Raw genomic sequence first — 15,348 nt, forward strand, 5'->3', positions numbered from 1 at the left:
AGGTTTATGGTTATCTCTAGAAAGCTGGGCTTGAAGTACTTGACAGATGCCAGCTGTGAATGGTTGTAGATTCAAATGAGAGTGTCAGACAGCGACGCAGTTTAATTAAAATACAAATACTCCGAGGGTGTTTTTGTTCCCTCCACCCTTCCCCCTCTGTCTTCCCACAGGAACAGGGCCAGGGTTGCTCCTTGTTCCATAAAACCTCGCTGCTGCTAACAGCCTCTGCTTCACAGCTCTGCTCTGCGGTAGGGAAGGAGGAGAAAGGGGTGCTCGGTGCCATGGCTGGACCACTGCTGGGAGCTCAGTCCAGGTCCCCTGAGGCCCCCATTTACCCGAGCTCGTCTCCCTGCCATGCTGCTCCCAGACTCTCCCCGCAGCACTTTGCCCACGCTGCTTTGAAATGTCCCCAGCCACAAATTTGTCACTACCGCCTGCTCTCTGTGCCCATTCAACCTCTGTACGAATGCAGAGCGGGCTGGCCCGAAGTCCTCTTTCACAGGGGAAAGCGCCACAGCCGCAAACTTGCTGAAAAGGCACAGAGGGGGCTTAGAGATGCTTTCGAGTTGTTCTTCCAGGAGCTGAAGGAAGCCTTGTTGCCAAACAAACAGGCACACAATTTAAAGGGCCGCTCCGCAGGGACAGCGGGATGCCGGTTACTCGCACTGTGTTCATGGACTATAAGGCAGAAGGATGAAAGAACAAAACGTTCCCTTACTATACCTCTATTCATCAGTACTTTGGTGGGTTGGAGACTGAGACTCATCCATAGTGGGTGAGTTGTCTGTTGCTTCTCTGAACAAAGGAGAGCAAAAAAGGAGGAAAGAGGAGAGAGGAAATGTTAAAGAAAAGAAGTGACAGAGACATTGTTACGAGCTTATTAATCCAGTGGGGAAACAAGTTGATGAATCATCTTTAGAAAAAGTTAGTGACACAAAAACATGTTGGGGAGAACTGTCGATCTTTTGAGTCATGCTGGGAGGGCACGACCTGCTCCTGCAGTGGGGGAGTTGGTGTTGTGCATCTAACGGCAAACTTTATCTGCTCCTCCTGTATTTATATATACGCCTCGGGTGTTATGCTCAGGCATGAAATAAGTGCTGATTTGTCTCCAGTTCTTTTTGCACTGGTTGTTGGTGCAGGGCCTAAGCTATAAATCTAGATAACTTCACTTTCACCAGCTCAGAATTTGGCTTGATGCATTTTTGCTATGAGAGACAGGGTGGAGGAGTTTTCTTGAATGGAAAAATAAGAAAAGTTGGGATTTGCCACTTCTGATCATCATGGAGATATTTAGAGGAATTAGGATTGGGATGGAGACTGAGACTAAGATTTGAGTCTAGACTCAAACCCTTAATAGTGGAAATTTCAGTGTACAGTAAAGATAGCTGCCACTTTGCCTATCTTGTGATCCCTTGACTTTTTGTGAAACGGGATCAGGAAAATTCTCCTGTTCTAAAGCTGGAAGCACATGCAAAGACCACGTGAGGCTGGATGTCAAATGTGTGAATTTGAAATCCAAGGTAGGCCTAAGGGGGTTGTGGTTACGGTTCTCCTCATCCCCATTTTAAAGTGCAGTCATTAGCAGTGCTGGAGTAAAACCAGAGGTCAAACTTGGTCATAGGTGACCAGAGGAAATTAAAGAGCATGAGATTTTCCAGTGGCTGCACAGTGAAATGTTTGCAAAATTACTGGTCCCAATTCACAACTCAGGGGGTCATATCTGTTTTCCTACTCTAGGGCCTATGGTATTTTGAGGACTGTAGTCTGAAAATTTCTAGCTGATCTCACCAAACTCAATTTAGATGCAAAAATCTGGAACGTGCTGAGTTAGACGGGATCTGGACATGATCTTTATTTCATGTGGCAGGTCAGAATTACAAGAGATTGCTAGAGAATACCCATGGGAGCTTGCAAAAGGCTTTTTGTTTACTCCTGGAACTCCCTGCCTCACAAAGAGGTGCCAAAAAACCCCATTACTGTATTTACATGAGTAATGGGTACCTGCATGTAATGGCTCACTCATGCTTTGGTGAAGCATGTTAAGTTAGTGGTAGCTGAAAAAAGATGCATTTAATAGTCATTAAGACACATTGCTAGGGAAAAACTAGCGGAAAAATGTGGTTGTTGCAAATACAAATATGGTAGGCACCTAACCTTGCCTTTACAACAAAGATCTTGGTCTAGACAGCCAGCGTGATGGTTGCTAAAACAAAGATCAGCTATTTCGACATACGGAAAATTGGAAGAAGGAGACTGTCCGAGCAGGAAGAACCTGCAAGGCTTCTTTCCCTGTGGATCTGGCCCTGCTTGGAGCAGTGCTGCTGGGTGCAGATGGCACTGCCATGTCTTGGTCAGCCTAAACTAGAGCTCCACCGCTATGAGAGCATGGGTGGGAGGCTGGAAATAGCGTAGGCTATTGAGCACCTGGAAGATGTTCCCCGTACCTGTGCTCTTCCTTTGCTTGTGTGCGGGGAGGTTTTTCTCACTGGCACTGAGTGAGGTGAATTCTCTAACCCGATCCCACAGACACTCACCCAGTCTGCCATGTGATAATGTGGTGGGGACTGCCCGGCGGCGTGGCTGCTAGTTCACTCGATGGTGTTGAACTCCTCTGGCTGTGAGGTAAGGCAGCTGAAAAACAACCAAAGGGTGGAGAAAAATAACCGGTGAGGTGAGGGTGCAAGGGTCAGGGTGGTTCAGAAGCATCAGCTCGTCAGACCAGCAGAAACATGTCCTGCAAGTGAGTAAACGGAGCCTGGGAGTCAGACCTCATCCTGTTCCTGGATGGCTGTGCCCTAACGCAGTACGGGAGCAGACAGCCTGGTGCTGACGCTGCTGCGTGTCACGGGCCAGATCTGTCCTCATGCTTTGTTTCAGCCTCCAGCTGAATACAACAACCCGGGCTCTCCCGAGCCCTGCCTGGGAAACACTGCACCTCTCCCATCACGAAAGCTAATCGGTTTTGCTGCTGGACTGGCACGGCCTGGCTGCGCATCTCCATGGGACCTGAACTGGAGGAGCCCAGCCCATCAGGCTCAGCCTCCTGCTTCCAGGCGTGGAGGGAGGTGCTCTGTGTCCCTGGGAGCCAGAGCCAGCACTGGCAAGAGTCTGGACAAGTACACTGCTTCAGGTGCAAAGGAGGAAGTCAGCTCTGAAGATTTCAAAAGCTGCAACTACCTTTCACTGTGCATCTGTAATAAACTGAAATCAGGCTTTGCTGACCCTACTACTATGGGACCAGAGGAAGGCTTATCTTACTTCAATGAAGACAGAAGCAAGCTGAACTAAAAATGTACCATTGGCAGTGGTTCTCGGGGGAGTTTCCCCGGTGAGAGTCTAGCTACGAAATCTACCTGACCGATCTTTTCCTCCTCCTCAAGAGCTGACCCTCCAAATTTAATATATGCCTAGAAGTATGAGCCTCTTTGAAGGACAGCATGAAGTCCAATAGACCTATCAGCTAGGGCTAATCAGCTAAAATGATGGATGTTTCTACCTGGCATCCCCTTCTGTGCTGTTAAATTCTTTAGCTGCTGCCAGATGACACTTCAAGAGAAAAACAAATTTTAATCTGCTCCTTGGAGCCGACAGCCCCTGAGGTCAGTATCCTCCCACAGCTGTAATTGGTAGCTGACTCTGAACGCAAAACCACTCTACGCTGCCAACTGGTCATGACAAGCTGTGATTACTGAGCACGCTTGCCACTGTGCTGCCCAGATAATCACATATAGATGTAAAGACCCAGCTGGGTGGGGGAACGGACTGATTGCCAGCAGTTTTTATGTGCTCTCCCCCCAACCCCACCATTTTCCTTTCTAGATTACCTAACCGGACTCGTACAGTTTCCAAAGCTAAGCAAGGCAAAGCTTTCCAGTGTTCAAGCATTTTGTGTTGCTGGGTGGAACAGAAATGCTGCTTAATCAAAGGAAGGAAGACAGATTTTTCATATGGAGACACAGGACGGTTCTAGCAGCTACTCGATTGTGTCTTGGTCCACATCTGGGCCTCCTGCGAGTGTTGGCATCGCACATAGATCAGTCTCTACTTGGGCAGCTGTCAGTGGCCCACGAGGAGCCTGGTGTCAAATCGCCTCTCTGACTCCATGCTGGAGCCAGCAGTGAATACAAAGCCCCAGTGGTGTCAGCATGGCGGTCACCGTGGACCAGGCGCGACGCTGGGATGTCAGAAGGCCAACAGCCAGCACGGGTGGACAATGCACTGGTCTGCTCAGGGAGGCCGCGAGGACCTGCGGCAAGCGAGGCCAGAGCAATGGTGTCTCCCATGCCAAGCCTGAGGCATGTGGAAGGGTGGGGATGGGCACAGCGCAAACTGATTAACCAGCAATCCTGTCCACGCAGGGCTGGATTCAGGTTTTTATTAAGTCCTTGATCTATCCAAACTGGCTTGTCCAGCAGTGACTGATGGCCAGTAAATATTTAACCTTGGACTGTTTCATAACACACAGAGGCCTCCTCAGTTTAATGAATTTGACTGTTTTCTTACCATTTAATATTAACAGCACAGAGGAGTGCAAAGCTCTGTCGATGACGGAGAGGCATAACACTGCACAAACTTAAGCACTCTGAATTTCAGGATATTATCAGCACAGCTACTGGAGCTGCATGGGAAAACCAAGTCTCAGCAGTGCACAAAGATGTCATCGCACAAACATTTTCGCAGGGGGCGGAGGGGCTGGGATGCTCCCCACTTAACCTTTCTCATGCTTTTGGTATTTCACTGAGGACATGCATTCTCCTAGTTTGTGCTGAGCCCCCGCTTGCTTCATCGCTCCCCTTGCTGTGATTACTAAGAGTGACCCCCGCCCCGTGGTTTCTCCACATTCAGCCCCTAGCACCATCACCCAAAACCCAACTGCACTCTGAGGAAAGACCTGGCGACAACGGGACTTTGGTCCCTCCCTGTCTTTTGAGCCCATCATTGCAAAGTGATGATTTCCATGGAAAAAAATTCTCACCCAGTAAGTGTCTCGGACAAGGCTTCCCCCCCCAGTGTTATGCCTACAGGCTTGGTGAGCAGCATGTGAAGGCCAGATAACATGCTGTGGTCTGGCATTGCTCTCCAGCTGGGGTGTAAGGCCTGGTACGAATCTGGGCTGCATGAAGCCCCCATCCCTCCTGCCCCTTTGCCCAGGATCATCTCTCACCTGATGTTGCTTTACACATCTGAGGCATTCTCGTGACTCGGCTGTGCGCCACAAAGGTGCTTTGCGAAGATGTGCTGTACTGGGAGCTGCTGTCCGAGGAAGTGGAGCTCGTGTGCGAGAGGCGGCTGTGCTCCTTGTGGGAGGCCGTGGACCGCTGGTACCAGAGCCGCAGCTCATCTGACACGGCAGTCCTACCCGAGCCTTTCTCGTGGCCCTCCCTGCCCAGAGATGGAGTCCTTATGATTTGGGAGCGGGAGGGGGTGAGCCTGACGGAGTCCACTTCATCCCCGTGCCAGTTCTCCTTAAACATCCCCCCCGCTGTGTAGGAGTTGGAGGTTTTGAATTGTGCTTTCACGCTGTAGTGTCCCTCCTGGTCATTCTCCAGGCTCCGCACTACCACAGGTGTGGAGCTGCCCTCGATGTACAGGGGATACTCTTTGATCCTGTACTGGGAGGAGGGTTGGCTCTGGCTGTGCAGGTAGACGCGGTGGTGCCCCGTCCCATTCCTTGCAGCCAGGTTGGGCATACTCCCTGAATTGGAAGAGACCAGGTTGCCCGCCGATTTGTGCCTTTGCCTCTGCCGCTCTCTGGCTTTCGACGGGGAGTCCTCTGCCAGGGTGGAGTAGTTGGGGTTCATCTGAGCGGGGTAGTAGTGCTCAGAGCTGGAATGGCTGGTGCAGGAAGAGCAGTCGTCCATGGGGTCAGAGCCGTTACTGCTACGAGTCCTTGGGGTGTAGAAATCGGGGCTCCCTGTCTCATTTTCTGAGCCGAGGAGCTTGCCTTGCGACTCCAAACTGGAGCTCCGGTGTCTAAAGTGCTGAGCTAAGCTGTGCAGTCTGGTCGGGCTGATGTCGACTGACCTGCAGGTACCAGGAAAAAAATCCAGGCTGGTAAGTCAACAGGACGAAGCACTCCCCATCCCCTTCTGCACACAAGGCCAGCTTCACAGGCAAGGGACTATGAAGGCACTGAAAACCTGGACCCCTCCAGCACTGCGTGGAGCTTTCAACTGCAAAGCAACCTGCTTCCTCGCTGCAGGGTTCGGGGTGATTAGGTCCTACTCCTGTTCCTCTCCAGTCTCCTTGGTGACATTCAGTCTGCAGCAGCACGTGGGACATAAACCCTTGCCCAGCACATTTCCTCTGTCGCTTGCCACCCTGGGAAAGACCTAGTCTGAAGGGCAAAACCTGGGGACTTCAAGCCCCGGCTTTGCTGGTGCGGCCCTGTGGCAGAGCTGTTTGAATCAGCACCATCCCTGTGCTACCAGGTTCACTTCACTCCAGCTCTGCTAATCCCAAGACCTTAGCCTCAAAGGTGGGGGGATTCCCTTGCAAGCGGCCTGTGAATGCCCTGCTCTGGTGGTACAATCCACCTGGTGTGAGACAGACAGACAGACTGCCCATACTTAGCCTAGAATGCAGCGATTTCAATGCCCAGAATTCAATGCCTTTGAAAAAGTCACCTCTGTCAAGCAGCTAAGTTTTACCAGGGCCCAGCCATGTGTAGCACGTGTAGGACTGTCAGCAGGTAACAGCCCTTCAGGCAACCACCCCGAATCGCAAGTTTTCAAGGCTCGATTTACGGCCAAGTCTGGGTGGTCTCTATTCACCCCAGCTCTTTGGAGTGCTTCAGCCATCCATTCAAGGAGCAGGAAAACCCCACAACAAGTCACACCCCTGCATGATGGATGGCCAAGGCCAGGGCATGCAGCTCATGAATGAGCCACAGACTGAGCAATGGTTGTTTCAAACACCCAAATGGCCCCTACCTGGTCAAGGCCACTTCTCAACCCCTGTGCCAGGCTCATTTCTCACACAGTTTGGCTCCAGTGTTAACAAACATTGCACTCTTGAAAGGTACTCTCAGCCAAAAACCTGTAACAAACTTAACCCAGGGCCTTAATGCCTTGTATCGCCTCTGCCTGAATCTGATGTGTTGGCATGACTCTTGATTTATGCCGAGCTAAATGATTTTAGCACTACCCCTTAGGGCAGGATACCTAACAGCACGCAGCTTTGGCTCAGCTCTGCTTCCCGCAGCGTCCATGGAGTTTGCCACAAGAGCAAAACAGCAATGAAGCTGAACAGTTTGCAGAAATCCTGCCGAAAACTGGAGTCCAGTTGGGCCACAACAAATGACCCCCCTTACGCATTTCAGCTCTTTCCTCTGTCAACCCTGGGCTTATTCCACTGCCACCTGGATCCCTGGGTGGATTGCTTTATACAGGCTCTCTCTCCACATAAGATCACACATGTGCAAACATTTTATCTATGAGAGAGGATTAACACTACCCAACATTTCGTATCAGACAGGAAACAATATGTTATCTCCAGCTGGATCCACGGAGGAATTTACTGCAGAATTTAGCAGTAGTACCACATCCCTTTTAAAAGTGGCATGGGGTTTGTAGGGCCTATAAACAGTCCCTGAGATGAAAGGTCCCAGTGGAAGAAAAGCTTGATTGCTCTGACAGGGAGACGAGGGGCAGGATCACATTTATCCAAAGTGATTTCAGGATCCCAGTTCAGGAGAGATTCCCCACTGGCAACAGTACTTGAGCCTCTGATGTGAACAGGACCGGTTTGTGTCCTTTCCTGAACTGGGAATTAATTAATATCCTGGGGGAAGGATAAAGCAAAGAATATTTATTTCACAGAAAGCAACGTGAGACCGGAGCTGGGAAGACTTACCGTGTGGAGTGGACGTAGTGCGGACTGCGTACCCGTAGATCCGGCGTTGACGGCATGCTGGACTGGGAGTTCCAGTGGGGAAGGCTCCGGATGGGGCTGTTCTGCAGCGAGCTGCTCCCTCCTGCCTCGGCACAGCTCCCGGTGCTGGGGAACCGCTTGTGACTGCTGCAGAGCAAACACCCTGCTTCAGTTCCCAGGCAGGAATTTGGGGAAGGGGCTCCCATGCCTTTCCAGATCTCAGGCATGTGCCTGTGATCTCATGAGGGTGAGCGGGAGTTGGGTCAGCTGCTGCTCTGAGCTGCATCCCAGAGCTTGTGCTTCTGCAGTAGCTGGAGGTCAAGGCCAAGCCCTGTCAAAGCCCTCAGATGATCCACCATCCTTCCTTTCTAAATGATTTTTAAAATAACATTGAGATACCAAGCAGCAGTCATGTGGCTGCAGCCTGTTTTTGACATGCCTATTGGCCAAAACACCTAAAAGTCTCCTTTTGGTAAGGGACAGCTTTGTAAATTTTGAAAGGGCTCACACCTGTCCCTCCTGAAAGCAGAGGATATCTCTGTGATGGAGCTTCAAGATAGCTGGCTCACCTGGAATGACTGTGTGAGGAGCGTTTCTTGACCTTCTCATAGGGTTCATCCAAGGATGACTCGCTCCACATCTTGGGTTTGATGGGGGACTTGTCATAGTCATTGCGGTGGTAATGCATTTGGCGGAGGCCTTCCAGCGACTGCGGAGGAGGAGGCCTGTTGTGCAAGGGTGGCCGGGGAGGGAGTCCTTTGTGTGGGGACTGGAGAGGGGATATTGTACTGGTGACCTGAGAATCCTCTGTGAAGAGAAGAAGGGAGAGAGGTGATGGCTGTGTGATACCTCCAATGGCAGCACAACCCTGGGGGACACCATCACACCTCCAGAGCCTGCTTCCTTACCCCGCTTCCCCTGGTTGCAATCAGGAGCAACCTGAAGACCCGACTTTCAGAAGTGCACCGGCTGACATTCCCATTTTGGGAGGGAATGGTGAGCAAGAGTGTGTGATGCATTAAAACAACTGAAACCTTAAGAGAAAATAAGGGGGCATTCTGGGACTGTCTTTTGAAAGAATTCAGAGCAGTAACTACAGCAATACTCACTGCTCCAGGCCTGATGTCTGACTACAAGTTAGAGTCAGGGGAAACTGCTCTCAGCCTGGAGCATTTTTGGTACTAGGAATTTTGGGTGGATTATTACACAGAACAGTTCCTCCCTTTTGAGTGTCAATCAGGAGTTCACACATCCTTCCCTGTTTCCTTCCTACCCTCTAGAACATATAAAAGCCAACATACCATCCTCGAGAACAAGGGCATCTGACAGGGAGCTGTCTTCACTGGCAATGTTTCCTTCTGAGGGGAAGAAAATATAAAGATGGTCAGATGGTCCCGAGAATTGCAGTGACTGAGTGCTGAACTGCACTGTGATCTTTGTCCACTGAGTCTTAGCCTTAAGCAGTCACCCACATCTTCCTCCTCACATAGCCAAGAGGCAAGATTCCTATAAACAGCTGACTCAGCCCACTCTCAGTCTCGGAGGGCAGAGCTGCAGGCCAGGTCTCTCACTAGCAGGCTGCCTTTCAAGGAGCTGCTAACTCTTTTCAACTAATGGGGATTAAGACTGAGTCACAACGGAGAGCTGAGATCCCCAGAGGATGCAAAATGGCATGGTGCCATTAGCGAGATTTATATCTCGGGCCTTAAGGACTCTGGGTTTGATCTCTGCCTTCTTAAAATGATCATCCTGTCGCTAACTAAAGGCCCACACTAGGTACCAGTTTTGTGTAATTCAGGGAAACACTTTTGGAGCATCCTCTGTAGCAGCAGGAGAAGCTCTCATGTCCTTGGTGTGCACACATCTGAGCTGCCTCCCCCATCCCATGTCCTCACGGCTGTGTGTTATCCCTGACTGTGGTGCAACTTGGTATCCAGGTCACAAATACAGCAGCCCTAATCTCAGTTCCTGCTACAAAGGCACAGAGAAAAGCTCTGCAAGTCAAAGGGAAAGGGCAAAATCAGCAAGGGAGAAAGAACCACAGCAGAAAGTTAATGGATTTCATGAAATACCAATCAACAACCCAATAAACCATAAAGTGCCCTGAGAATTACATTGTAAAAAAAAGAAAAAAAGCATTTGAGCACAGCGATAACACTGCTACCACTTTGATTTTACAGATGCCTTTCAGCTAGAGAGCTCACCCCAATCTGCTAACATTAATTACATTTGTACAGCACCACTCCGGAGGAGACGTTAACAGAGTGATTTTATAGGTGAACAAAGGCGTCAGTCTGCTTTCCTGACACGCTTATGATCTACAGTGTGACACTGCTTCTTGTGCTGGGAAACAGCACGTCCCTAATGCATGGCACGCAGCCCAGACACCCATCTGACAGCAGGCTGGTATGGGAGAGGACAACCCAACTGCCAGCACGCGTGGAGTCAGGAGAGACAAGAGGAAGGAGGGAAAATCTGTGCCTCAAGCCATGAATTTTGCTCCCGGCCCTCCACAGCCCCTTCAGCAATGCCGTGGGTGCTGAGCCCCACTTACCCTCTATGATCAAGGAGGCTCTCTGGGTTGGTTTCTTTCCAGATTTGATGCGATACTCATTGATGGCATTTTCGATCTCCTGCAGTTTCTTTAGGGCATTCAGGTAGGATGTCTTTCTCTGTTTCTTCAGCTTTTTGCTGACGTTCGGGTCGCTCGCCAGGCGCCGGGCAGCCTCTGTGATCTGGGACTGAATGGCAAACTCCCTCTCCAGGCGCTCCAGCTCTGCCTCCTGGGGAAAGGCAAGTGGATTCTGGCTAACACCAAACTCTCCCGGCCCAGCTATGGGGAAGCTCCCCCTGAACCTGGCCAGTGGCCTCCAACCAAGGGTCTCCATCAGCAGAGCATCCATGCTCACGATGCTCTCCCCGTCTCAGGGCCTCCCTGAGCATACCCATCTCACCTTCATCTGCTCACACAAGTGCCTGGGAGAACAGCTGGTGGAAGGGATGACCCATACAATGAGGACATGTGTGCTCCAGCCCTAACCCTGCTGTGCTGTTTGGCTTTTCATGCAGTTCAATATGGCCTAGTTCAAGAGTGGTCTACTGCTGACACATTCATCCTTTTACACCTACCTTATGGGTAACACCTGCCTCCTACCCGGTCCTTCTTCCTGTTTTCTATCTTCATATTTGAGCCCCATTTGATATCAGAGCTATGTATTGATGCAAAGCTACTGCTTTAACCTTCTTGACAGGTTTGCTTGGCACCCACCAAACTCTTTGAGGTAAAAAAGCCAAAGATGGGCTAACTCCTCCCTGGTGTATGGCCGTCAAAATCCAAGGGAGAGTATGCACTGAAGTAATTATGGGCTACTGCAACTGATTGCACCAGAAAATTGTCTCCTCGAGTTAGAAGCCAGGAGGGTGATTTCAGAGGAAGCACTGTGTAACAGCAAGCTTTCTGTATGCCAAAACAGACTAGTGTCTCCAACATTAACCCTTGCAGGGTCTCAGCCAAGTTTTTACATGCAACCAGGTGTACCCTGGAAGCTACCTACCGATTTTTAGTTATCCTCCAAAGTCAAGGGATTTAGGCCAATTTATGCCAATGCAGAAGCTGATATAGAGCTTCCTGGTCTGCACCAGAACCCCAAGCTGTGAAGTATTTGCTAATCTGCAATGGATCTGGCTACCTTCCCCAGCTCGATGGGAGTTTTTGGTGTTAGTCTGCTAGAAAGGGAAACACATTACATTGCAAATTAGGGAAAAAATTATGAGCTTTTTTACTTCTAGTGAATGGTGGGAGTTCAGATCGTAAGCACTGACAGCCATATATTCATGGAGATCCCTGTTATGCAAATTCAAATCCTTTCTCTTCGTTTAGCAGTGGTGTATGCTGCAAGAGCTGATGCTGTGGGAATTAATCAGGCTGAAGTAATTCTCTGAAATTTTTATTCTGGGCTTCTGGCTTAAAAAAAAAATCCCTTTGCTGTCAGTGGTGAGTCAGCATTGCCTTAAATCTATAATTATAATTTCCTTCACTTTACTGAAGACTGAACCCACCCCCCATCTTTTTAACAGATCCCTTTTTGCTTTGAAGAGTTTATAAGCTCTATCAGCACCAAACTTATTACAAGTGAATTTGACACCACGGAGTTTTAAGGCCTGGAACCTGGTTCACTGCCTTCTGGCAAAATCCTTCCGAGAGTCAGGAATTATGGACCAGGTAGAGACGATTACCAAAAATACAATAGGACCCTTCCCTGCAAGTCTTGCTCTGACAAAGCTTTTACTAAAGGTATGAAGAATTTCATGTGAGCTGTCATTTCAGACCCTCACAGATTCAGTTCTAAAACATTCAGTATATCTTAGAAAAAACATATTCATTTTCCTTCTCACCATAATTGTCTATTTTCTTCCAGTGAGGCCACTATAAATAAAGCCTCAGAAAATGAGGGCTATCATCTGCCTTCAGGTGGAAGTGCCTTGCTTCAGGTCCTTGGCACAGTTGGTAATATCAGCCCTGGATTTACATGACTGAGAGACTATTTCACTTTTTGTTTTAAATTGAGTTTCTAGTGTTTGCACTTGCCAAAAAGCACATGAAAATCATTGCTGGCCTCTCTAAATGCTCTCAAACTGGCAGCCAAATAAACATGGCTCAACATCATTCTTCGAGAATAGAAATTTATGGTTTTTCAATACAGTCTTAAAGTTTGACACATGAAAAGGGAGGTAGAGAAAAGCTGAGTCAGCGTGTTTGGATTGCTGATGCCAAAAGGCAGAGTGCCTGCAAGGGGGAGGAGCTGCTGCTTTACCTTCATGCTCTCCCCACCTAACCCTGCTACTGGAGTAAGGAGATTCTTCACCTGCTGGCCCCAAAAGCTGCCTTGCAGCAGTAAGATCTGGGAAGCTGGAGATCAGGTTATAACTGAGCTGCCAACAGACTTCAGGGGTTTTAGGAGTAACTCAGCTAAGCCGTGCTTCCCTTTGAAAAGCTTAATTAAATGTGCTAGTTCATGAATATTTGACTTTGGTGGAATTCCTCTCCCAGGCTCCATTGAGAACAAAACTGAAGAGCTTCAGCTGTTTATTCTTTCAGCAGAAGGAAAATGCCAACAAAATGACAAACAGTTAATTCCCTGGCTGAACAGAGCCTTAAACCGCACAGTCACACCAGCTTCAGTCTCTCTTCTTACAAAAATAAAAAGGAAACTCAAGACTGGAATATACACAAGTGTCTTGAGACAAATGCGTCTCTGCAGACAATAGCTTTTCTGTGAATCCGGTCCCGCCTTACAGCTGCTGCAGGCCTGTTTTCACAGCCACGGTTCAGGGCACTGACCCAGCACATTGTGGGAGCAAGGGAAGAGAACAAACACTCCCTGGCAAACTTAGAAAAACATAATTCCAGCTCCCCATAGGTAGGGACGAAGGCTCTTCTGTTTAAGGACTGGGGAGCAAAATGCTTTCATCTTGCTATTGCAGGGCTAAGATGGATAACTGTGATGCTTTTCTCCCTGTTAGGGGAGATCTGAATTCGGATTGCTACTGAAGTGGAAAGCAAGTGGCTGTCTGCAATAAGAACACAGGGCAGCAGCAGGGCTCAGGTGGCTCAAGGGGCTCCTGATGTGCTCCCTACTCACACAAGTCACTGCACTTGGTCACCAGAGCGCTCGGACTGTCATGGTCCAGTTGGTCACCCAGGCTATTTCTGTTACCTCTAGCAAAGCCAGGGCTGAACTTTGAGTATTTAACCTTTACTCTGAGTCTGAACCAAGGGCACCAACTCTCTTGCTGCTTCCCTGTTCTGATGGATATTAAAAAAAAAGGCACTGTGATCAACTACAGTCATTTAAAGCAAAAATGACTGTGAGACTGATGGTTCCTATGTGATGCATGTTAGACGTCTTAGAGACCCAAGGTGGGGACATGGGGCTGGAAGGGAAGGGCATAGCCTCACCTCTCCCTTAGGCAGGATTTTCTGCTCATCCAGTTTAAAGGCAGTTCCTATTCTTCTCCTTACAATAGGCGGCTCCTCCCCAGGATCTAGGGGGTATTCTCGTGGCAGCTTTCCTGTGAGCTCCTGTAAGCAGAAAATGCTGTTAGTGATCTGGGAAATCCTGCAGCAGAGCAAAGCACAACACTGCTCTTGAACTGTGACCGTAAAATGACAGGCGTTCATTAACAACATACCCAGTTCAGCCAGCTGATAAACATACAGGAGAGCACCCAGCCCTGCAGACTCGTCCCAGGACCTGACATTGAGGGTGGGGAACTTTTCTTTAACCTGTGCATGAATACAGATTTTTGTGGCCTGCCCAGGGTAGGTCTGTAGGTGGTGCCCATCCCTAGGGCTTTGGGGCCTGAGGCTGAACAGACTGCAGCACACATGCTTTCATCTCTGCTGCAGGGTGAGCAGGAAAGAAGAGCTTCTATCTGCAGAGCTACTTTTGAGAAGGGGATGAAGAGATCCAAGAGCCTTCACACAGGATGCAGGTCTGCTGAGTCAGAAAGCCCCACTGGCAACAGCCGTGCAGGTTATGACCCACACAGAGAAACATTCCCACCTGATTCATGATGTGTCTGAGAGGAATGCAGTGAAAATGATCACTAAAAGCAGTGCCTGGTACCTCATTACCTGTCTGATAACACTTCATGTATCAGAGCCCCTTCCAAACCCCGGTGATGTCATGGGCAGCTTTGGAGCGATAGTAGATGATGCTTTGTCAGAGTGATGGGGTCATTTGCAAAGATTTGTTCAAAATCTAAAGCAAACCCCACAGAACTGAGGAATATCTGGAACACAGGAAGCAGCAAGTGCCAATATTGATGTTAATGCTGTGGGGTTTTTTTCTCCCTGGACTACACAATACAGCCACACATATCTGAATTGAAGGCATTCAAATGCCTACAGAAAGAGGCAGGAGCCTCACTACAAGCACAGCCCAACTCCTTGTACTCAAAAGTCTCCCTATGAAGGACAAAAGGCTTTTGTGTTCCTTAGCATCAGCCTTGAGAGGATCCAGCTGGCAGAGTAACCTAAATCATCTGAATCCCAAAGAACAGCAGCTGACCTTAATGCAAGTGCGAGTGTGCAGCTCAGGCCCCTGCCTGCCCTGGCCTCTCCCCCGCTCCCTAATGGGGTTTTTCTTTCTACTCTTTTCAGGTCACTAGGAAACAAGGACCTGGCCCTTTCAGATCCTTCCTTTAAGCAGTTCCCAGCAAAATGGGTTTGTAGCACAGCTCTGTGCCGACGTGCACAACCCCCTTTTGCGAGCGGCACTGTTGCAATGTCTCATGAGTCCCATTCTGTGTTGCCCTCCCAGCCCCGTGGGGTTATTTCAGCTTTTCTTCTGTAAAGCATTCCTTCTAGTGCGATGTGGCTCTAAGCACTGCATCAAGACACAGATTCCTGTATCCTTTCCCATGGGAAACAAGGATATTTTCTTTAAAACCCCTAACTTAATATGAAGC

The 15,348-nt window shown here is 49.2% G+C and overlaps 1 protein-coding gene across 1 annotated transcript in view; it reads right to left on the minus strand.

Annotated features, from left to right (window-relative positions):
- Positions 1 to 15,348, minus strand: part of FRMD4A (FERM domain containing 4A) — a 196,193-nt gene that overhangs the window by 5,053 nt on the left and 175,792 nt on the right. The window contains exons 16-22 of the mRNA XM_009321777.1: positions 13,835 to 13,957; positions 10,430 to 10,658; positions 9,177 to 9,233; positions 8,445 to 8,682; positions 7,858 to 8,022; positions 5,168 to 6,027; positions 2,538 to 2,634 (exon numbers count right to left, since the gene is read on the minus strand). Coding sequence (XP_009320052.1) covers positions 2,538 to 2,634; positions 5,168 to 6,027; positions 7,858 to 8,022; positions 8,445 to 8,682; positions 9,177 to 9,233; positions 10,430 to 10,658; positions 13,835 to 13,957 — 1,769 coding nt within the window. The remainder of the gene's footprint in view (positions 1 to 2,537; positions 2,635 to 5,167; positions 6,028 to 7,857; positions 8,023 to 8,444; positions 8,683 to 9,176; positions 9,234 to 10,429; positions 10,659 to 13,834; positions 13,958 to 15,348) is intronic.

The sequence above is a fragment of the Pygoscelis adeliae genome, unplaced genomic scaffold (assembly GCF_000699105.1).
Source record: "Pygoscelis adeliae isolate BGI_AS28 unplaced genomic scaffold, ASM69910v1 Scaffold202, whole genome shotgun sequence".
Taxonomy (NCBI): Eukaryota; Metazoa; Chordata; class Aves; order Sphenisciformes; family Spheniscidae; genus Pygoscelis; species Pygoscelis adeliae.